Here is a 24,818-nt window from a genome sequence, read left to right on the forward strand (position 1 = left end):
TCATCAGGAAAAACAATTCTCTGTAATTCCTGCACTCTGGGAGGCTGAGGCTGGAGGACTGCTCGAGCCCTGGATTTCGAGACCAGTCTGGTCAACACAGTGGGACCCTGTCTCAATAAAAATTTTCTAAATAGAAAAAAAAATTCATTGATAAAAAGTTTCCCTAACAATTAGAATTAAACAATTTGAAAGGAATTCACTTGCTTTACTGATAGGTAATTCTTTAAAAAAAAAAAAAAATACAATTTCACCACAATTTTTACATTTTTTTATCTTACTAGGTGGCAGGACTTTTAATGATGTTCTTTGCAAAGAGCGTTTTTTTCTTGAATAATTCAAACAGTTAAAAGATAGTAGCCTCCAATATTTAAAAGGACTTTTCTGCCCCATCTCTCCATCAAAAAAAACAACAAACCAACAAAAATCAATCATGAAAAAACACATCAGAAAACGGGTCCTTCTTTATCATGTACCTTCTTTGTCATTGTGGTGGATAATCGCGTCCTGTATCATGTCCGTGAGGTTGAAGTGAACTTTCGGATTCTTCGCATGCTTCAGCCTTTTCAGGAACCCTTCCTGCTTCTGAAAAGCCTTCTCACGCTCATAGTAGGCTTTGATTTGCTCACAGCGCATGCGCTTCACTAGACGCTGCCGTTGGCCAAGGGGAAGGGACTCTAGCAAGCACTGGTCGATTTCCATCTCATGGGATCGAAAAACGTTACATAGCTGAAAGCAACCTGGAAGAAATGCAAGGGGAGCGTCACCAGACCTATTATTATAACCACTATAAGTGTGCACCACAGCACACTTGATTTTATATTGTCCATTGCACAGGTCATAAATGCAACAATTCTCCTTGCACTTGATATTGCAAATCCAAAGCCCTTTTTATAGATTGGGGAAAAATAGTTCGTGTGTTCCTCAAGATTCTGTGGTAATAAAACAAATGATATAATTAGACATGCATATGTAGTTAAGCTCAACACAATTACTAACCATCCATCCCTTCCTGTTTCTTTCAATCCATACCAAAAGCCTCCAGATTTCACCACTGTGTAAAGCTCCTTCTGTCTAATTAAATAATACTAATTTTACATGTTAAATGTTGGCATAAAATCATTCTAACTTTTTCAGAACAACCTAATAGAATTGCGTTTGCATATCATGGTGACTAATCATGACACTGTTAATTTAATGTAATAGAATGTATATGCTGCCAAGTACAATGGTTGAAGCCTGTAATCCCAGTGTTTTGAGAGGTTGAGACGGGAGGATCACTTGAAGCCAGGAGTTTAAGACTTGCCTGGGCAACATAAGAAGACCCCATCTCTCCAAAAATAAATAAATAAATAAATAAATAAGTAATAAACTTTTAAGTTAGCTAGGCATGTGGCATGTGGCTGTAGTCCCGACTACTTGGAGGCTGAGGTGGGGTATCACATAAGCCCAGGAGTTTCAGTTTGCAGTGAGCTAGGATTGCACCACTGCACTCCAGTCTGGGCAACAGAGTGGGGAAAAAAGGAGAATATATGTGCTATCAACTCCTTATATGATACAGTGGACATTTTTCATTAATTTATTGCTAAACTCTTTTTCTCATAATCAGTGACATTCATTTCCAAGAAACCTGTGGTTAAGTATAAAGACTGAGGGTTGGCACAGAGATATTTCTCAAAATTGTGGAGAGAATTTTGGCTGCTACCATTCTTGTTTTATTTATATAGTGATTAACAAACTGAATTCCCATTTCTGAAACTTAAAATATCCCCCTTGTTTCAAAAGGCTACTTCCTATAAACACCAGTCAAATCACCTGTAATGGAATTGTACAAACACTTATATTTACCACCAGGTTGAAATTTTACTATTGGCAGAAAATCATTGTTAAAGCATTAAAAATTCTAGAAGCTGGCTTGCAAACACAGATTCAGATGTGTTGATATATTCTTAAGCAATTTATGATATCAGGTCTCAAGGAGGTTAAAGTAACTATGCATGTACAAAATGTGGTTGATCATATGCCATATCCGAGAAGATTATATACTAAGGGTATAGTTCATCTTTGGAAGGATGCCCTGGTCCTTTGAAGGAACAACAAGTCATGACAACACTATTTCCACTTCTGTTTCTTGTGACACTTTCCAAGTCTTTATTCTCACAGCCCCCAGGTGCACCAGCATAAACATCCCTGTTTAGCATATAAAGAAAACCAAGATGAGAGAGGCTGTGACTTGTCTAAGATTAAAGAGACAATTAGACAAACAGAATAAAAAATGCTCCATACAGAAGAAACAAACCAAAGCACCATGATTCTCTAATGCCAGGTATTGAATATATAAGTACTTTTACATAAGATGTAGGAAGAAAAACAAGCCGTGTTGGGGGATTTTGTGTTCATTTATTTGCATTTGACAAAAGCTATATGTTTTAGTATCATATGTTTTCATAAGATTCTTCATAAGTATTCATCAAAGTGATGTGAGAAATATCAACTAGCTATACATAAAAGATTCCCTGTCCAGCGACCTAAACACAAATAGACAACAGCGGTTCTGAAATGATGACAAATTGCTCTGGAGTACACTTATTGATAAAAGCTATGGTCACTGCCAGAAACAGATTGTATGAGATAGCTCATTAATAAAGAACCATAAAAGTCTTCTGCTTTCACGTCTGTGTAGAAAACTGCACAGGGCTTGATTGATTGACTTTGATACTTGTGACACTTCGACTTCTGTGACTTTCCTGGCTTGTCGTTAGGTGCTCAGGGGATCAACAGGGCCACACAAAAAAAGCCTAAAGAATTAAAACAAATAACATTGCAGAGTGCCATGTGTTGATTAGCCAGCGGTTGATGGCTGAGGATAATCGAATAAACACAGCAGTCCTCTAGTTTGTAACTCTTAAGAAGGGTCTCTTGGTGAAATTTTCAATTAACTTTTAAGGAATCCACAGTGACAGATCATGATTCATTGAGTTATCCCTCACAGGCTGTCAAAAGGGAATGTAGAGGGTGGCTTTTAAATTAATTTTCGTATTTTCCTTTATGATTTGGAAAATTCAAAGGCCATGATTGCTAAATTTTAAATCCATTCATGTCTCAAATCTTGATTTTTAATGCATTTTTGTTAAATAATTCCCCATGTTTGGATCTAAAACATTAGTTTATAAATTGATTCTTTTGTAATCTGAAAATTTATTGGGCATTTTGACTTTCTTTTAATCTAAGTCCAAGTGGGTCAGCTGTGTCATGTATGTATATGTATATGAATCGATAAGATATGTGATGTGACCAGTTGATCTCAAAAAAAGAAAAAATAAAGAAAGAATCTATAAGATAACACAGGGATTCAGGGGATCATGGTGGACGGGAGGCAGGACTGGATTGCAGCTGCAGACAGAGCAGCATGTAGAGGCTTGCATTGTGAATTTTAGCTCCAGATCTACTTCAAGAAGAAACCAGCAATCCCGAGAGGACCCACAGATCCTCTGAAAGAAGTGGACTGCTCCTGCAGGACCTGGGAGAAACCTCAAATACTATGAGTGCCCCAACTGCAGAAGTGGGAAAGAGAGACCCTCCTCTCCCAAACACACACCCCCACTGGAGAAGGTGAAGGTCTGTCTGTGGGAGAAGTTTCCAACTTTACCTGGGGCTGAGTCAAGTTAGAGAGCTGAGCAAAATACATGGGTAGACGAAGCGGCAGAAAGGCCCTGGGCTGCCCCAAGCAGCCCATTCCTGCCTGGCACCACAGGGATCCATTGGGAGGGTGGCCAGAGGGAGAAGAAATTCTCTAGCTGAACTTTGTAACATTTTTGAACAGGATGAGAAGCATCCTGGCCAGAACTCGGGGGAGGGTGTGAATCAGGCATGCAGATTTCACAGGCGGAGAAACAACTCAAGCCCTTTTCTCTTGCAGCTGGAAGTTGGATAGCCTCGAGCAAGTTTTCAAACCCATCCTGCCCTCCACCTGGGAACAGACTCAGGGCTGTTGGTTTGTGGGGCACGGTGGGAGTGAGATCGGCCCTTAGGTTTGCCTGGCCCATGACTGCCGGCTTTCCCCCACTTCCCTGACAACCTGCATGACTCAACAGAGGCAGCAATAATCCTCCTAGGTACACAACTCCAGTGACCTGGGAATCTCACCACCATCACCCACAGCAGCCACAGCAAGACCCAACCAAGGAAAGTCTAAGCTCAGTCACACCTAGCCCTGCTCCCACTTAATGGTCCTTCCCTCTCCACCCTGGTAGTGGCAAATAAAGGGCATTCATCTTGGAAGTTCCAGGGTTCCGTCCACTGTCAGTCCCTCTCTGCACTACTACAGCTGATGCTTTCTGGAAAATGCCACCTCCTGGCAGGAGGCCAACCAGCACAAAAATAGAACATTAAACCACCAAAGCTAAGGACACTTATGCAGTCCATTGCAGCCTTCACCACTTCCACCAGAACGGGTACTGGTATCCACAGCTGAGAGACACATAGACGGTTCACGTAACAGGACTCTGTGCAGACAACCCCCAGTACCAGTCTGGAACTGGGTAGACTCACTGGGTGGCTAGACCCAGAAGAGAGACAACAATCACTGCAGTTTGGCACATAGGAAGTCAGATCCATAGGAAAATGGGGAGAGTACTACATCAAAGGAACACCCCATAGGACAGAAGAATCTGAACAACAGCCTTCAGCCCCAGACCTTCCCTCTGACAGAGCCTACCCAAATGAGAAGGAACCAGAAAACCAACCCTGGTAATATGACAAAACAAGGCTCTTCAATATCCCAAAAAAATCACATTAGTTCACCAGCAATGGATCCAAACCAAGAAGAAATCTCTGATTTACCTGAAAAAGAAATCAGAAGGATAGTTATTAAGCTAATCAGGGAGAGACCAGAAAAAGTCAAAGCCCAATGCAAGGAAATCCAAAAACTGATATGAGATATGAAAGGGGAAATATTCATGAAAATAGATAACTTAAAGAAAAAACAATAAAAAATTTAGGAAACCTTAGACACGCTTTTAGAAATGCAAAATGCTCAGGAAAGTCTCAGCAATAGAAGTGAACAAGTAGAAGAAAGAAATTCAGAGCTTGAAGACAAAGTCTTCAAATTAACTCAATCCAACAAAGACAAAGAAAACAGAATAAGAAAATATGAACAGAGCCTCCAAGAAGTCTGGGATTATGTTAAATGACCAAACTAAGAATAATCAGTGTACCTGAGGAAGAAGAAAATTCTGAAAGCCTGGAAAACATATTTGGAAGAATAATCGATGAAAATTTCCCCAGCCTTGAGAGAGACCTAGATGTCTAAATAGAAGAAGCACAAAGAGCACCTGGGAAATTAATCACAAAAAAGATCACCTAGGCACATTGTCATCAGGTTATCTAAAGATGAAGTAAAGAATCTTGAGAGCTCTGAGACAGAAGCACCAGGTAACCTAAGAAAGAAAACCTATCAGATTAACAGCAGATTTCTCAGCAGAAATCCTGCAAGCTACAAGGGATTGGGGACCTATCTTCAGCCTCCTCAAACAAAACAACTGTCAGCCAAGAATTTTGTATCCAGAGAAATCAAGCACCATATATGAAGGAAGGACACAGTTGTTTTCAGACAAACAAATGCTGAGAGAATTTGCCATAACCAAACCACCACTGTAAGAACTGCTAAAAGGAGATTTAAATCGTGGAAATACATCAAAACAGGACCTCTTTAAAGCATAAAGCACACAGGATCTATAAAACAAAAATACAAGTTAAAAAGCAAAAACAAAAAACAAAACCAAAGTACACAGGCAACAACGAGCATGATGAAAGCAATGGTACCTCACATTTCTAACATTGAATGTAAATGGCCTAATTGCTCCACTTAAAAGATACAGAACTACAGAATGTAGAATAACTCACCAACCAACTATCTGCTGCCTTCAAGAGACTCACCTAACACATAAGGACTCACATAAACTTAAAGTAAAGGGGTGGAAAAAGGCATTTCGTGCAAATGGACACCAAAAGGAAGCAGGGGTAGCTATTCTTATATCTGAAAAAAACAAACTTTAAAGCAACAGTAGATAAAAGAGACAAAGAGAGACATTATATAATGGTAAAAGGCCTTGTCCAACAGGAAAATATCACAATCCTAAACATATATGTACCTAACACTGGAGTTCCCAAATCTATAAAATAATTACTAATAGACCTAAGAAATTAGACAGCAACACAATAATAGTGGGGGACTCCAATACTCCATTGACAGCACTAGACAGGTCATCAAGACAGAAAGTCAACAAAGAAACAATGGATTTAAACTATACCTTGGAACAAATGGACTTCTGACAGCTTAAGACTGGTCAACAGATACCCTTCCTCATGGTGGTCACTCAAAATCCCTTTTTAACAAGGCAAATGTCCCCTGAAAAACACTTCAATTCCTATTGCTTGCTTTATTTTTCTCCTTAGTATTTATCACTCTTATACTTCTACAGTAGCTATCTATCTAATTATTTATTTATTTTAGAGATGGGGTCTCACTCTGTTGCCCAGGCTAGAGTGCAGTGGCATAATCATAGCTCACTGCAGCCTCCAACTCCTGGCCTCAAGCGATTCTCCCACTTCAGCCTCCCAAGTAGCTGGGACTGCAGGCATTTACCACCACACTTGGCTCTCCTACAATATCAATTACTATGCTTCAACTGTATATTATACTAATATCTATACTAATCAATTTCCTAAAATAAAATTCTATTATTTTCTTATTGCTCTGTAAGCCCCATAAAGGCAGGAACTTGGGCTGTTTCTTCCCCTGCTTACTTTCAGCATCTAGAACAGGATGTAGTCAATAGTTGTGTTGTTGTTATTGAATGAAATTGCAGAATGGACAATTACATTGATGGCAGAAATATCACACTTTATTAGGACCTAATCCAGCACTTAACACACGGCAGATAAATGCTTAGTCCTGCTCTTACAGAAATGCAAGATGACAGCGTGTTCTCATCTAACTGCTCTTCCTTACAGAATTATCTGGCCTGAGGCAGTGTCATCAAGCTCATCTTTGTACTGGATTTCTTTATCTCCAGTGTTACACTTTTTTAGCGGGGCAAGGGAGGTGGCAGGGATCCTACATATATAGTTATCCTGCAATTCCAGATAAAAGTTTACAGCCAGAAGCCCCTGCTCAGCGAATGTGTATCTCTGTAGGACTAAACTTGAAAGCCAGCAATTATCTGACATCTAGTTATATATATATACACACATATATATACATTTATATATATATACACACATATATATCTATACCTAGACATCTTAATAGATGTGTGTGTGTGTGTGTGTGTGTGTATATACAGAGTAAAGTGAAGAGGAAAACGAACTAAAAAAAAAGAATGCGTAAAATTATTCTGCTGTACAACTACCAGAAATGCCCCATGTCATCTAGAATAAAAATCTTCCTGTGGCATGGTGCACTCAGTGTTCAAGATTTTTAAGCAAATCTCTCTGTGATTGCTAAAGAGGAAAAACATTACTAAGAGCACAGAAAATTTGATCTAAGTACATTTATAAAAACTTGTAGACAATTTGCAGGAAATATTCTTTTCCAAGAATTCATAGATGATTTATGATATTAACTGTGTCTTAGGCCATAAAGCAAAGCAAATCTCAATAAATTCTGAGGAACCAAAATTACACAGGCGTTTTCTTAACATAATTGAAAATGATATATCAACTACAGAAATGAAACCATACCTCCCCATATGTTCAGAAAATTATAAAGCCAATTCTACATAAAGCATGTTTCAGAGAAGAAAACATCACAGAAATAATAAATTTTTAGAATTAACCATTGATGAAAGGAGATCCATCACAATTTTGTGGATAAAACTAAAGCAATTCATAGAAATAAATTAATAACTTTAAATACATTTTAGAAAAGGATATAGTTTTAAAGTCAATAAGTGAAGTATCTGGCACATGAATTTAGAAAACACACACACACACAAATAGTTGAAACAAAAAAAGAAAGAAGAAAAGAAAATGATGCTATTAATTAATAGAAATGAAACAAGAAAAGAGGAAAGGCGAAGAAAAACGTGAGAAATTGACAATTTCTAGAACAATGTAACTCACAAAAAGTGACTCAAGAAGAAGTGGAAAATGAACCAATTTATGCAATCATTGTATAAATTAAATCAGTTTTTAACAATCTATAGACCAGAAATAAAAACAAACAAACAAAATGACCCAAATGATTTAACCTGTCTTTAAGGAAGAGATAACCTGCATTTTCATCCAGTTCTTTCGTACAATAGAAAAAGAAGAAAATTACCTCAGTTCATTTTCTGAGACAAGCATAAGCTTGATACTAAAATGAGGCCATCCCAAAAACGAGATTACAGGTCAATCTCTTGTATAAACACATGCAAATAGCCTAAGTGCATACATATTAGCAAAATGAACCCATGAATGTATAGTTTGTCAGCAGAATGAAAGGGTGGCTTATTTTAAAACATTAAATTGTGTTTAAAATTTAGAAAAACAAGGCCCTTTATTGCTGCTTCTATTCTACCTCAAAATGAAGGTCTTAGTGTAGAAAAAAATAGAAAAATAAATAAGGACCATGAAATGTGGGTAGGAAGAGGAAAAAAATCAGTTATTATTGTAAATACTGTTAGCTACATAGAGAAACCAATACACCCTATGAGTCAGCTATTAGGAGTGATAGTCCGGAACTTTGCTGAATGCAAGTCAAAATACACACAGAAGAAGAGAGCTACATTTTCAAACCTAACAAAAGATGTTCCACCTTATTAACATATACGAAAATGTAAGAAGATAAAAAAATCATTGATTAAATTTACAAATGTCATTACAATTAAAAAGCAAACTGGAAATATTTAGTAAAATGTAGAATCATCTTTCCTACAACCAAGATATATATTTCTTCCACCTCTTGAAATATGCTACAGATAAAATTAAACAAACACAAAATAATATAGCATTCATTCAAAAAATTACAGATAACAAAAATAAACCTTTCAAATAACTTCTCCTCTATTTTTGGAGGATATAAATCTATTAGGTCACCTTCTCTCTTCAATATTTCCTAACTGTGGCTTTGGTAGAGGAATAGACACTTAGACCAATGGAACAGAACACAGAACAAAGCAAAAGCTCTACACAAACACAGCCACCTGATTGGTGACAGAGGTCCAAAGAGCTAGCCAATGGGGGGAGCATATTCAGATTATGATTACAATTAAAATATTACAGCTATTGAGAAAAATGGTTTGGTGAGTTCTTTAGCTACAGTATGTAGTAACATTTCTAGATGAAATTATGTGGTTCATTAAGACCGTTCAAGACGATATTCAACATAGGAGGCCTGGAAGCTTCAGCTGCAGCAGGCGTGTGTGCCTTCTTAGGTGAGCCTCTTAGAGGGATGTGTGGTAGACACTGGCAGCCTGCTGTCTGCTGCTGAGTCAGCTGTCTCCATGGAGCACCAAGGAAGCAGGACAATTAGAATGGAGTACCTGTTTTCACTGATTGCTTTTTCTTTAATTTTTGTACTGGATTTTATTGGTTATTATTCACCCTTTATGAGTAGAACTCAAAAAGCTGAGAATGAAGCAGATTCTGGTGAAAGGTTCAATATATTATGGGCATGAATGAAAATAAACTGCTTATTGCCCTGCTTTTTTTCCAAAAGGAAAATGAATCAACAGAAGGAAATAAAATAACTGTTGGAATATTTTCTGTAAAGGAAAATAAAATTGACTTTATCATTTATGAGTAAGAATGTATATTTATTTATCTGATGTGGATGAATTATGTTTCAATCACTTCTCCTTATATTTTCAACTTCGGAGATGCTTTATATCAAAGACCTCAGACATTTGGAATATGGAAGTGGATGCTATTGATGTGCTGCCCAATGCCCTTTACCCATCCCCCACTAACCTGGTATATTAGTCCATTTTCATGCTGCTGATAAAGACATACACAAGACTGAGAAGAAAAAGAGGTTTAATTGGACTTACAGTTCCTTATGGTTGGAGAGGCCTCAGAATGATGGCAGGAGGCAAAAGCCACTTCTTAACATGGCAGTGGCGAGAGAAAATGAGGAAGATGCAAAAATGGAAACCCCTGATAAAACCATCAGATCTCCTGAGATTAATCACTACCATGAGAATAGTATGGGGAAACTGCTCCCATGATTCAAATTATCTCCAACTGGGTGCCTCCCACAACATGTGGGAGTTATGGGAGAACAATTCAAGATGAGATTTGGGTGGGGACACAGCCAAACCATATCATTCTGCCCCTAGCCCCTCCAAATCTCATGTCCTCACATTTCAAAACAAATCATGCCTTCCCAACAATCCCCCAAAGTCTTAATTCATTTCAGCATTAACCCAAAGGTCCACAGTCCAAAGTCTCATCTGAAACAAGGCAAGTCCCTTCCGCCTATGAGCCTGCAAAATCAAAAGCAAGCTAGTTACCTCCTAGATACAATGCTGGTACAGGTATTGGGTAAATACAGCCATTCCAAATGAGAGAAACTGGCCAAAACAAAGGGGTTACAGAACCCATGCAAGTCTAAAATCCAGTGGGGCAGTCACATTTTAAAGCTCCAAAATGATCTCCTTTGACTCCAGTTCTCACATCCAGGTCACATTGATGCAAGAGGTAGGTTCCCATAGTCTTGGGCAGCTCCACCCCTGTGGCTTTGCAGGGTATAACCCCCCTCCTGGCTGCTTTTATGGGCTGGCATTGAGTGCCTGCAACTTTTCCAGGTGTGTGGTGCGAGCTGTCGATGGATCTACCATTCTGGGGTCTGGAAGATGGTGGCCCTCTTCTCACAGCTCCACTAGGCAGTGCCCCAGTGGAGGCTCTGACCCCACATTTCCCTTCCACACCGCCCTAGCCGAGGTTCTCCATGAGGGCCCCACCCCTGCCGCAGACTTTTGCCTGGGCATCCAGGCATTTCCATACATCTTCTCAAATATAGGTGGAGGTTCCCAAACTCCAACTTTTGACTTCTGTGTACCTGCAGGCTCAACATCATGTGGAAGCTGCCAAGGTTTGCAGCTTGCACTCCCTGAAACCATGAGCCCAGCTGGACCTTGGCCCATTCTGGCAATAGCTGGAGCAGCTGGGACACAGGACACCAAGTCCCTAGGCTGCACACAGCATGGGGACCCTGGGCCTGGCCCATGAAACCATTGTTTTCTCCTATGCTTCTGGGTCTGTGAGGGGAGGGGCTACCATAAAGACCTATGACATGCCTTGGAGACATTTTCTCCATTGTCTTGGGTATTAACATTCGGCTGCTTGTTACTTATGCAAATTTCTGCAGTCGGCTTGAATTTCTCCTCAGAAAATGGGTTTTTCTTTTCTATGCATCATCAGGCTGCACACTTTCTGAACTTTTATGCTCTGTTTCCCTTTTAAAATGGAATGATTTTAACAGCACCCAAGTCACCTCTTGAATGCTTTGCTGCTTAGAAATTTCTTCCACCAGATGGGCTAAATCATCTCTATCAAGTTCAAAGTTCCACAATTCTCTAGGGTAGGGGCAAAATGCCACCATTCTCTTTGCTAAAACGTAGCAAGAGTCACTTTGCTCCAGTTCCCAACAAGTTCTTCATCTCCATCTGAGACCACCTCAGCCTGGACCTTATTGTTCATATCACTATCAGCATTTTTGTCAAAGCCGTTCAACAAGTCTCTAGGAAGTTCCAAACTTTCCCACATTTTCCTGTCTTCTTCTGAGCCCTCCAAACTGTTCAAACCTCTGCCTGTTATGCAGTTCCAAAGTTACTTCCACTTTTTCGGGTATGTTTTCAGCAACACCTCACTCTACTGATACCAGTTTACTGTATTAGTCAATTTTCATGCTGCTGATAAAGACATATCTGAGACTGGGAAGGAAAAGAGGTTTAATTGGACATACAATTCCACATGGCTGGGGAGGCCTTAGAATCATGGAGGAAGGCAAAAGGCACTTCTTACATGACAGCAGCAAGAGAAAATGAGGAAGATGCAAAAATGCAAACCCCTGATAAAACCATCAGATCTTGTGAGACTTACTAGCACAAGAACAGTATGGGGGAAACCGCCCCCATGATTCAAATTATCTCCCACTGGGTCCCTCCCACAACATGTGGGAATTATGGGAATACAATTCAAGATGAGAATTGGGTGGGAACCCAGAGCCAAACCATATCACCTCGGTACTGGCTGGACGAATTCACAGCTCTCCCCTCCTCTAGACAATTGCCCTGTCAGCCTCAACCTCCCAGGGAGTGGAATATCCTAACCCCATCCCATAAGCCATAGTCACCGAGAGACCTACACAAGGATACAAAAACATGTCCCCTTGACTCAAGCAGAGACACTCCATGCTGTGATTTGTACCCTAAAGCAAGGTGGATTGGAATAATAGACTCTGCCTAAGACTACATAGTTTTTCTGCTCTTTTCTGTTCTATGCCCTGCTTCCTTCACTCCCTTATGGGTTTTCTCTGTTGAGCTGTCTCAATACATAGGAATGTGCACCTGACTCCTCATTCTCTGCTTCTAGGGGACACAATCTATATAAGAATACATATATATATATGTATGTAAATGCATGTGTGTGTGCGTGCATATAAGCATGTATATCCTCTTCCATTTTCTAATAACATTCATGTTTTACACCAGGGGGAAGAATATATTTTAATACATACAAATGTTATCAAAGATTGAACATACCAAATAATACCAGTTTTAATAAAAGAACAAAAACAGGCTGGGCGCGGTGGCTCACGCTTGTAATCCCAGCACTTTGGGAGGCCGAGGCGGGCGGATCACGAGGTCAGGAGATCGAGACCACGGTGAAACCCCGTCTCTACTAAAAAATACAAAACATTAGCCGGGCATGGTGGCAGGCGCCTGTAGTCCCAGCTACGCGGAGAGGCTGAGGCAGGAGAACGGCATGAACCCGGGAGGCGGAGCTTGCAGTGAGCCGAGATTGCGCCACTGCACTCCAGCCTGGGCGACAGAGAGAGACTCCGTCTCAAAAAAAAAAAAAAAAAAGAACAAAAATAAGATACATGCAAAAAAAAAAATTGGACTTATTTTATATTATATACAAAATTAATTCAAAATGAAGACCTAAAATTGTAAAACTCTTAGAAAAAAATACAGGGAAAAAATCTTTATGACATTTATGACATTGGACTTGGCAATGAATTCTAGATATGACACCAAAAGCACAGACATAAAAAGCAAAAATAGACAAATGAGACTACATCAAACTTAAAAACTTCTGTGCATAAAAGTACATAAGCATCACAGTGAAAAGGCAACTTACAGAATGGGAGAAAATATTTACCCATATATACCTAATAGGAGATTAATCTCTAGAACACATAAAGAACTCTTAGAACTCAGCAACAAAAACTCAAAATAATCTGATTACAAATGGGAAAGGACTTGAATAGATATTTTTCCAAAGATGATATACAAACTCCCAACAAGCATATAAAGATATGCTCAACATCATTGATCATCAGAGAAATGCAAGTCAAAACCACAACAAGTTATGACCTCATATCTGAGAGAATAGCTACTATCAAAGAAACAGAAAATACAAAGCATTGGTGAGGATGTAGAGAAATTGTAACACTTGTTCACTGTTGGGATTGTAAAGTGGTGCAGCCACTGTGAAAAACAGTTTGGAGTATTCTCAAAAAATGAAAAATTGAACTATCACATGATCTGACAATGCTGCTTCTGGGTATACATCAAAATAATTGAAAGCAGGGTTTTGGAGAGATCTTTGTATACCCACGTTCACAACAGCTCTATTCAAAATTGCCAAGAAGTGAAAGCAGATGTCCAGACATGAATGGATAAACAAAACATGGTATACAGGTATAATGGAATATTATTCAGCCTACAGTGGAAGAGGTTCTTTGTACATGCCACAACATGGATAGATATTGAAGACACTTTTTAAGTGAAATAAACTGATCACTAAAAGATAAATACTGTAGGATTCCACTTATATGAGGCTTCTAAAGAGGTCAAACTCAAAGCAGAAAGTAGAATGATGGTTGCCAGGGACTGAGGGAAAATGAGAGTTGACGTTGAATGGGTACAGAGCTTCAGAATGACAAAATGAAATGTTCAGGAAATCTGTTTCATAACAATGAGAATATACTTAACATTCCTGAACTGTACACTTAAAAATGGTTACAATGGTACATTTTATGTTATGTGTTTTTACCACTATAGGAACATGAAAGAAAGTGATAAGACACAAGCAGCTACATTATGGGGCTTTAAAAACATACATACATATCTGAAGCATTTCACAAATAATGTAAGCACAAACTTATTGTTTACCCTATTTTATAGAAGTGTTTGTTAGGAATTCTGAGAGGCTAAAAGATAGTTGTTCAGGAATTTGCATGCTTACATGCAGGTGCTGTAGACACACAGACACATTCACACACACACACACACACACACACACTTTGGTATTTGTGCTCCTAACAACTCCTCTAGCAGAAGTTTTATTCTCAGAATCCATTGTTATAACACTCTTCCAAAGACTTTTTTTTTTTACTGCATATACAATGGCAATGAAACAAAGGAACAATGTGGATTCTCAAAGACAAGAGTATAATCAATTTCAACCCACTCCCCCAGAGCCTAAAAAAAAAAAAAAAAAAAAAAAAAAAGCCTCCTTAAGCACTGAAGTCTTTAAAATGTGTTGGATTTTACCATCTTTGTAATCAAGATGCAGGTCTATATCCCTCTTTATAGAGCAAAAAATAGTTGAAAGAAATTACATTTGTGCAAGATATAGATGCTATGCCCTAAAATATTTGAGGATTTAGGTCCACACGTAATCCTGCATTTAAACACTTCTTTGAAAGACAGAGAAATAAACTTAAATAATTTAAATTCTTCTCAAGAAAGTCAACGATGTTTTTCACTTCGCTAGTTTATAGCTATCTCTTAATTCTTTAAATCATGTATCAAGAGGCCATTTCTTGTGTTTCCATCCAATTATTTGGTCATGTTTATCTGGTGAGAGAATGTAATAAGTATTTTCTTTTTACAATGAAAATAACACAAATACACATGACATAAAAATTACTGTATAATGTAAGGTATATTTACTTTTTGCACATCCATCTATGCTTTCTGACACTTAATATTTCCTTTACCATATTTCTTAAATAACAAGTGATTTGATTATGATAAAAAGCTTTCAGTGGATATAGATTTACGGTCATAATTCTTTCTAGGGTTCGTTTCAAGGTAATAATAAAACTGAAGGTTCTCCTCGTGATGTGATGTTTCTGCTTCATTATCCCAGTATACCCAAATGTCCAGTCAAACCTATGGCTGACGGAGTGTGCTGTGCCCTGCAGGCTGTGCCACAGACAGCTCCAAAGTCATATCCAAGTGCTAAGGCCCCAGTGCAAAGAATGCTGCAGGGCACCCACCAGCCAGGTTCCCTGCAGAGACCAGCCAGCTACATCCAGACTCTGGAGAGCCTGCTGATTTGAAGCCCTGCCCTGGGAACCAACTGCATGGTGTCAAATCTTCACTCAACCATTTATTGCTTGTGTGACTTTGGACAGATTCCTTTTCCTCTCTGTGTCTCATGTCTACCTCACAGGGATGATCCAATGATAAAATGCATGTGAAGCATCAGCCAAGGGTCTGGCACATCCCATCATAGCTATTGACTTATCAGATGACAATTTCTCTAAAACATCTGGCCCATTTAAGATCAGAACTGCCTCCTATGGCTGTTTCCAGATGCCTTTGGATGAAGCGTCATATGCTGGACAGCAGAACCTGTCTTTTCCTAAATGCCCCTGTCATTCTAAACACCCTGCTTCCACTACTGAGTGTCTTCAAGATTTAAGAGCTCAAATTGTTGCTCTGTTTCTTCCAAGAGAGGATGATGCTTTGGAATTAAGACAGTCTCAGACAAGCTTGGATTCCTCGCCCAAACAGGCTATATTCCAAAAGAGAAGTTCTCTTTGGTTTTATACTCAATAAAATAAATTTAGATGCATTACCCCAAATATATATTTTTGAACCCTCAAATGTTGAACAATCTTCTGCTCTGAATCCATATCTACATATTTCATCTTTAATCAACTTCTTCAATTCCGGTTGGAAGAGACTCAGCTCACTGTTCCTGCCAGAAAGGTATTTAATAGACAAATTCTCTGGTGCTCAGACAGTCTCAGACAGGATTCCCTCCTATAGAAACAGAAGCCCTTGCTGGCTGCATTCAGGCAGCTTCCTGGATGCCTTTAGTCTGAGTCTGAAGCAACATTGCAAAATGAACATTACACATTTTAGATACAAGACTAACGAGCATATACTTTATATTAATAATTTCTCTTAAATTCCTTTGTTTTAATTTAAAAGTATGTATGTATGTGTGTAACTTAAATTTCATGATTGCAAGTAAAATTGAAAAAAATCATGATTTTCCTGTGTCTTGACAATAATTTTATTTAAAATATTATTTTGATATAAAATATTTGCTATTTAATTTTTTGATACAAAACATTTTCAGTACTAAGAGGCCTGAGACAAAACTAAAGTTCACATTTAATATTACATTTTGGCTTTACAATGCCTGTTTTATTTTCCTTTTCACTGTAAATACATTTGGGAAAAATCAGATGCTAAAATCTCTATTGTCATTTTTAGGTTTTACATATATTTTGTAGTTTTTAATGATTTTCATTGCCCTTTTTATTAATTTCTAAGACATATTCAGATGAAAGAAATTCTGCAAGGTCAATTTAAAGATCGATGCGAGAACACAGAAACCAATTCACAGATAAGTTTTTCTGTGTCCAACATAAGAACGCTTCTCATCACAAGTCTTAATTATTGCATTAAACACCCTTGGCTTTATTCTCTCACCACTTCACTCTACTAGGTAGACTTCAAAAACATGTTTGCTATCATACTAATTCAGAATAATGGTATGCAAATAATGGTACAGAAATGGTATAGAAATAGTCAATGGTTCTACCTTGCTTATTGAAGGTTAATACTAAGTTGTATTCCAAATAAAGTCAGCTTTTTCCATATATCTTCCATCCTTATTCCTATTTTCCTGCTACTCCATTATACAGATTCTGCCATTTTCATTAACCATCTAGAGTGGTCCATTATTTTTTCTGGGAGCATCCTTCCCCTAGAGAATCACTTCATATCTGTCCCTCCATGTGGTCCTGAGAGTTAGTAGAAGCGTTGTCCAAGTCAGCTGCCCACAGGACTGGAAATCTGAAGTGGGCTGGGCCCACCATAATGGCTCTGAAACTGACAACCAATGACTGATTCCAGTGTAGGGCATGGCCCTAGTGGGGCAATTCAGGATCTTTCCTTTGAGTTTGATAAATGGACACTGGAATATTCTTTTAATGCCCTCTCTGTTGCTTTAATATCAGCCCATGAGGATATAGCCATTTGCTGTCAAGGTCAATCTCTTCTGAGACAGAAAAAGAGAGAGAAAGAGATGCAGAGAGAGAGAGAGAAAGAGAGAGAATTAGAATGGAAAATATCAGTCAAATCCCCTGACCCCTGATCCAGCAATACATGAAGCCATTGGCATTCAGATTTTCTGAGTATAGGGGCCATTTTCCAAATATAAAAGCCGATACATTCCCCTTTATATTTAAACCATTATGAGTTGATTTCCATCAGTGGCAACCAAGTGACTCATGTAATATAAAAATCCATAATGATCGATGTCTTCGTGCCAAAGGACATATGTCTTTGGCATAACTAGTTCTGTCCTCTTTTGAATGTATAGCTTGTTTCCACAAGTAGAACAAGAGTTTATATTTTGTATTATATAGAATATTTATTATATATTATTTATTTTTAAATAATACATTTTCTGATAGCAGAAAGCTTCACATTTTGTGTTCAGTATGTGCTGTGCTTGTAATGAGAACAACAATTCCCTTCAGTCACTCGATTCTTCATAAACAAAAAATTCATTGAATGTCCTCTCTGCACTTGGCTGTGAACTAAGACATAAAAATGTAGAAGATAAAATCCTTGGTCATGAAGACATAACCATGGGGTTGAGTGTGCACACATGTAAGAAAGAGTTGAGAGGCAATGAAAATCGTATTCATTGCTTCTCCTCCTGGGATATGGAGACACCACTGACCATGCCCAGGGAATGTTAAAGCCAGAGAAGGACCAGAGAGCGTATTCCTGGAGCATGAAAGTTAAGTTTAACCGTCTTTGTCCCATTATGGCCCATTGAGCCCAATTCTTGCACTGTACTCCTTTTAATATCTGAATGTGTCTGAAAAGTTGATGTAAAGCTGTTGGCTCACCACATAATTATGCTCTTCTGATGAAAGGGAGACTTTAATCAGTATTCTTCCTTTTCCTCTGCCCTATAGACCATAAACTTCATGAATACAGGGGCCATCTCTATTTTGGTTACAGTTGCATTTACAGAGCGTATCAAGGGTCCTGTCATTGTTAAAGGCACTCATTCATTCATTCATCTGCTAATGTATTCAATCATTCAAATCTATTATTCAGAATTTGCTATATGCAAAGCTTTGTATTTAGACATTTGATGGTTACAAGTTTAATCAGTTACTTTGCATTGATATTGTTCACCAAGTAGGATAAAGAAGATAGTTACCGAAATATACCTATATCTAAAAAAGAGGAATGGATAAAGTGCTAAGTTAACTCATATATAGAGAGAATTTAGTACTTAGAGATTCTGTGCCTTTTGATCTGAAATTTAATCACAGCTAAAAATTTTAAATTCAAAGATGAGAAAAAATTTCTCAATGTTAAGTTGAGAAAAAAATGGAAGAAAGGCAGAAGTTATAGGATAATTTCAAACACTTATCAGTTTGGCAGAAGTGAAGATACATAAGGGTGAAAAGTTGAAAATAAAGCTAAAACAAGAATTGGAATCTCCACATTTCTGAGAGAGTAAAAAGAGTTTCATCATTTTTAGTTCTGCCACAGGGAACCATTAAAGATTTGCAAACAGCATTACAAAAAAATAGTGGAGTCCATCAAAAATCTGGAGGCTTCTAGAGCAGCTGATAGAGAGACATGGTGGGGAGTATCTTCCTGAAGCATATGCACTAATTCTGGGTGAAAGTTAGGAGAGTCTGAGTTAGAATAAAAAACATGCAATGCCAGGGTAAATGATAGGGATTATGAAGAGGAAGAACCCTTGAGAGATGGTGAATTGCCCTACTGGGTGACAAGGGAGAACGTGGAGTCAGAAGGTAGAGAAAGAAAGGTCTCTGAACTTTCAAACTGCAGTGACAAGAATAAAGGCAAAACCATCAATAACAAGGGAAAATGCCATGGATTTAGAAGAGGGGCAAATATATGCATGCATATGACTGTGATACTAATGTATCAATTATCAATTTATATGTATCAGAATACATATATATATAGTGTTTGCTGACAATGCTTCAAGTAGGAAATGTCTATCAAGCAACTGGAATATTTTACAGATATTAGCTGCATACAATTTCTTTAAACTAGCTGTAAGTTTATACACACAAGCAGAAGTCCTATTATATATTTTAAAGCTCTAAAAATGAGAAAATATTGCAATATGTGATTTTCAAAGGGATGCATTTAATTATTTCTAAATAAAGTCAAAATTACCAATATTGTCTCTTTTTGACAGATCATATTAGTCACAGAATACTTTCATTGCACAATGGCCTAAATATACCTATATCTAAAGGAGAGGACTAGATATAGTGCTCAGTTCACTCAGATGGAAGGAAAATTTAGTGCTTGGAGAAGGTCAAGTTAGATTTCATGCCTTTTGATTTGAAAGTTGATAAAGGCTAAAATTTTGAAATTCAAAGATGAATGCTTAATGCCAATTTACAAATTCTACAGAATGACATAAATTGCTTAATCATGAGTTGAAGAGAGACATGAGGAATTATCTTAATGTATAACAGATTTTTTTCCATAACTTTGATTACTACCCTTTAATACAACAATTTCATAGCTGATTTTGAATCAAGAGCCAACTAAAGTATTTTTCCAAATATATTAATAAAATGGGGTTATGTGGTTCATCTGTGTGCCTCTAAAATCTTTGGTCATGTGTTAAAAATTAATTGAATAACACAGAAAGAAAAGCATGCTAAAAACTACATCATGGATGATATAATCCAGATACATTGAGAAAATTTTAAAAAGGGAATAAAACAAAACCAAACTAACAAACAAAAACAGCCCTCCTTTTTCTTACTTTCCTTTCGTGGGAGCTACCACTTTCTCCTTATGCAGACATTTGATCACAAACTAAGGAACCAGGGAAAATGTAGTGTCTCAGGGGACAGGGGTCACCTACAGTCAGCCTGAACTTTGGGCAGAGCTGAGGCAGGGCTGGGAGTAAGTGCATGACCTTGTAAGCACTTCTAAGAGGGTTTCCCGCCTGGCTCTTGAGTCCCCACCTTCTCGCGCCCTGGGGCAGGGCTACTTATGCTCTGTTTAGTCTAAGCTGGGAAACTTGGAGGTACTGATTCCACTTCCTCTGTGGATCCAGCATCAACTCTTTGGCATAGGGAAAGGAGGAGGATGTACAAGGTAGATGTGGAGGATAAAACAGGTGGGATGGGCAGTGTTGGGCAGTAATACTACCTGAGGCCATATGCGTTCCTTTCAGACACTCATAGCCTCCTCCTGATCTATCACCCTCCATGTAATTCCAGCCAACATTGATCCATCATCTTCTGCAACTCAGTGTGTTTCCTCAGCAAAGTCACAGCTGGTAAGGAGAAAACCACTAGCGATCTTTTCCCCAGAATCCTTGTAGGTGAATGAGACCATATTCCTTATTTTGTGGGAGGTAGAATGAGGTTGGTGGAAGGAGATCGGGGCACAGAGTAGGCAAGTTTGAGTTCTCTGAATGTTAGGAATCACATTGAGAGGCTTTTTAAAGCTACAGGAGACAGTGTACATACCAAACTTACAAGGTGTAGGGGTCATTTTCAACATCGCAAACTATCGTGGACACTGGGGAATCAAGAAAAGAACTGCTGAAACATGACTTCATTAAAGAACATTTATGACCGTCTTTTATGTGTACTGATTACTATTGATGACTCAATCTCTTTTACCAAATACTATAGTAAGTAGCATGAAAATGTGTCAGATCTTATCAATGTAAGTTTGGTTTTAACTCCAAACCAGCTTTATTGTATGATCAGTCTTGGCCTGACGGCCCAGACCTAGCTTAGATCTGGTCCAAAGTAAGCCCTCATCATGAGTGAGGAAGACTCAGGAGACCTGTCATGGCCACTGCCTCTTCTCTTGTCCCCACCCCTGATGTCTCTGCTACTGTTTCCTGGTGTTACAGGGATAAGGCACAGAACTGCTAGAAACCAGCCCAAAACAACACTCTGGAACGTCTAAATTTTCAGAAAACCAGTAAAGAATGCTTCTGGTATTATCCTACTTATACTCTTGGAATAAAATTGCCACTATTAACTTCATTAAACATTATTAACCAAACATCCTAAAAATATTTTCAGACTATACTCCAGACTATATTTTTAAACCGGTGTCTTCTGGCCTGTTCATGGGTGTGAGGGTTGAACACAGGTTTGTCTTTCTATGGCCTTCGTTGACACTACCGAAAACCAATTATTTAAATATACTTTTGAAATGTCATTTATGCTTGAATCAATGATGAAGATAAGGGTAATGTTAGGTAAGAAAATGAGAAAAAAAAGATGTTAAATGCTATGCATTTTAGAGACTGTTAATTAAAATTTGGAGCTTGAGTTCATTAAGAATTTCTTCTTTACAAAGCAGTTTGAAATGTAAACAGACTATGGGTCTTCCATTAAAAAACACCATTGCTACTAACTATTTAAAGAGCAAAGCTTTCCCATTGTGTTAACAGAGTTAAATAGGACTAAGGTTTATTATTCCAGCTCATGGGTTGCAGTCATTTAAACAGATGCTATATAGATAGATAGATAGATAGATAGATAGATAGATAGATAGATAGATAGACAGACAGAGAGACAGACAGACAGATAGATGGTAGAATAAATGCTCCAACCATTTTAGACCAGGTATCTGGAAAGGGAGTGCAGTGGTGGGAGTGCAAGAACCCTGGAAATCAGAAACTGGAAGACATCAAAAGTGACACTGTGGGAGCATCCCTGGGCTGACACTGCAAGACCACACAGCCATGGAAACCAGAAGCCTATTATGTAAGCAGAATGAGCTCAGGAATTTCTCCCAGTCTCAGAGCTGAGGATCCGAAACTCAAGAGCCAGGTAAAGAAAGAGGAACCCCAGGCTCGACCTAGGAAACTGGGCCCAGGACATAATGGACGCAGTGGAAGGAGAAAGCCCAGAAATATTCTGTGCTGAACTTGCCCAGTTGAGATTTTTTGAAAGTAGAATGGTTTATCTAATATTTCCCATCCCATGGCTTAATAATTAAATCACAGTGGTTTGAGTACAGCATTTTTATGATTTCTGCTAGTAAAATCCTCCATGGCAGGCCAAGAATTTCAGTGTGTCAAGATAAAGGGAAATCTCCGTCCTAAGTAGTTTTTACCTGAGGCAAATAAAACCACGCGCCCATCCAACACAAACAAACTTGTCTTTGAATATTTATAAAGGCTCTACTCATAATAGTCCCAAACTGGAAACAAATAAATGCCCACAAACTAGTGAATGGGGTGCACACACTGTGATATATCCATAAAAGAGAATCCTACTCAACAATAAAAATGAATAAACCTGTGATACATGCATCAACATGGGTGATTGCCAGATGCATCATGCTAAGGAATGAAAGCCAGTCTCTTTAAACAACTAAACACACTTGCCATACCCAGCAATTGCACTCTTGAACATTTACTAAAGGAAATGAAAACTCATGTCCACACAAGAACCAGTACAGGATTCTTCGTAGTAACTTTACTTGTAATAGACAAAAGCTACAATCAACCAGAATGTCTTTCAATAGGTGAATAGTTCAACAAGCCATGGTGCATCCACCGAATACTACTCAGTAATTAAAAGGAAGAAGCATTGGTAGACAACAACTTGGCTGGATCTCAAGGGCATGATGTTGAATTTTAAAAGCCAATCTCAGAAGATCACATATTGTACAACTTCATTTACACGACATTCTGGAAAAGGCAAAGCTATAAAAACAGAAATCAGATCTGTGATTGACAGAGGCTAGTGATTATGGAAGGAGATTGACTATAAAGGACACAGTGGAACTCTTTGGAGTGAGAAAAATATTCTATACGTTCAATGTGGGTCACTTACTTGGTGGTTTTCATTTGTCAAAATTTTTTTTAACTATACACCTAAAAATAAGTTATGTATGTAAATTATACCTCCATAAACCTGACTTAACAAAATGGACCAAAACAATAATGGAATAGTTACATTTAGAACCAGACTTTCAGAAAGTTAAAAGGCGAAGTGTTGAAATAAATCTACAAAATACTGAGGGGATTCAGTTATGTGCTGTCACAATGAACATTTTTAATAAGACAAAATTTGGGGGGTATGATTAGTAAATAAAACTAATTATTTTTTAAATGATGGAAAAGAAGTCTTGTGAACAGATGCCAGCCTCTGTCACTTGCTATAAATCAGAGGAGTCAGATAAAAGAAACACCCAAAGGCCGGGCATGGTGGCTCACACCTGTAATCCCAGCACTTTGGGAGGCCTAGGCGGGCAGATTACCTGAGGTCAGGAGTTAGAGACCAGCCTGGCCAACATGGTGAAACCCTGTCTCTACTAAAAATACAAAAATTAGCTGGGCGTGGTGGTGCATGCCTGTAATCTCAGCTACTCGGGAGGCTGAGGCATGAAAATCGCTTGAACCAAGGTCACGCCACTCCACTCCAGTCTGGGTGACAGAGCGAGACTTCATCTCCAGAAACAAACAAGTGAAAAACACCCAAAGTTACCAAGCTGTCTGATTAAAGTGGGGAAGAGCGTAGTAACTCCATTCCTGCCCTAGTCTCTCAATCTGCATGGTGCATCACACATTTCCAAGAGCTTTCACATGTTGTCACTAGACTGCAGACTGGGGTTCAGTCAAAAAATACGTCCTTTCACATCCACAGTCTCATGCCATGGGCAGTGCCTGTACCTGCACTGTATCCTGCAGTGGCTCAGTAAGAGCTGACTGCATAGTTGGGTGACTGCGTAATGGATAAAGGAAAGAATAAAGGTAGGGAGAAGTTATTAATAAATTGATTGACTTTCACAGCTACCTAAGAAATGAATTGGTATGCTATCATTGGCCTCCTTTTTCAAATAAGGAAATCAAGTACCAAGCCCTAGAAGAGTTAAGTGACGATAAAAATTGCAAAGTAGCTAAGAGACCCTAGGATTGGCCCTGTGGTCCCATAAGTAGCAGTGGAGTCTCCCCTAATGATCATGGAGGGATGTGCTGCCTCCCTGTCCAACCTACATGACTGCCTTTGTTATCACAGCTCACACTGGCCAAGTATGCCCGGCCATGATTTACTGAATTTCACTTCAACTGATTTTGTGGGTACATCACAGGTGATGTGCTTTAGGTATCACTGTGAGATGAAAGGGAAATTAAGACTTGTTTAGGATTCCCTAAGAATGGAAAAGGTGAAGCAAAATGTTGCCCTGCATAAATTCAGCTCATGAGTGCTGTGTGGAAGGGGTTCAATCTCAACTCGGTTCTCCAAAGATAAACCTAGTAAGTAAAGCTGTTCAGAGTAGAGAATAATGAACTAG

The 24,818-nt window shown here is 38.5% G+C and overlaps 1 protein-coding gene across 3 annotated transcripts in view; it reads right to left on the minus strand.

The window, feature by feature from the left end:
* The window catches only part of MYO16 (myosin XVI), a 706,512-nt gene that overhangs the window by 539,985 nt on the left and 141,709 nt on the right, over window positions 1-24,818 (minus strand). For all 3 annotated transcript variants that reach the window (XM_055244378.2, XM_063618637.1, XM_063618636.1), the window contains exon 2: window positions 474-737. In XM_055244378.2, coding sequence (XP_055100353.2) covers window positions 474-699 — 226 coding nt within the window. In that variant the 5' untranslated portion in view covers window positions 700-737. The remainder of the gene's footprint in view (window positions 1-473; window positions 738-24,818) is intronic.

The sequence above is a fragment of the Symphalangus syndactylus genome, chromosome 15 (genome assembly GCF_028878055.3).
Source record: "Symphalangus syndactylus isolate Jambi chromosome 15, NHGRI_mSymSyn1-v2.1_pri, whole genome shotgun sequence".
Taxonomy (NCBI): Eukaryota; Metazoa; Chordata; class Mammalia; order Primates; family Hylobatidae; genus Symphalangus; species Symphalangus syndactylus.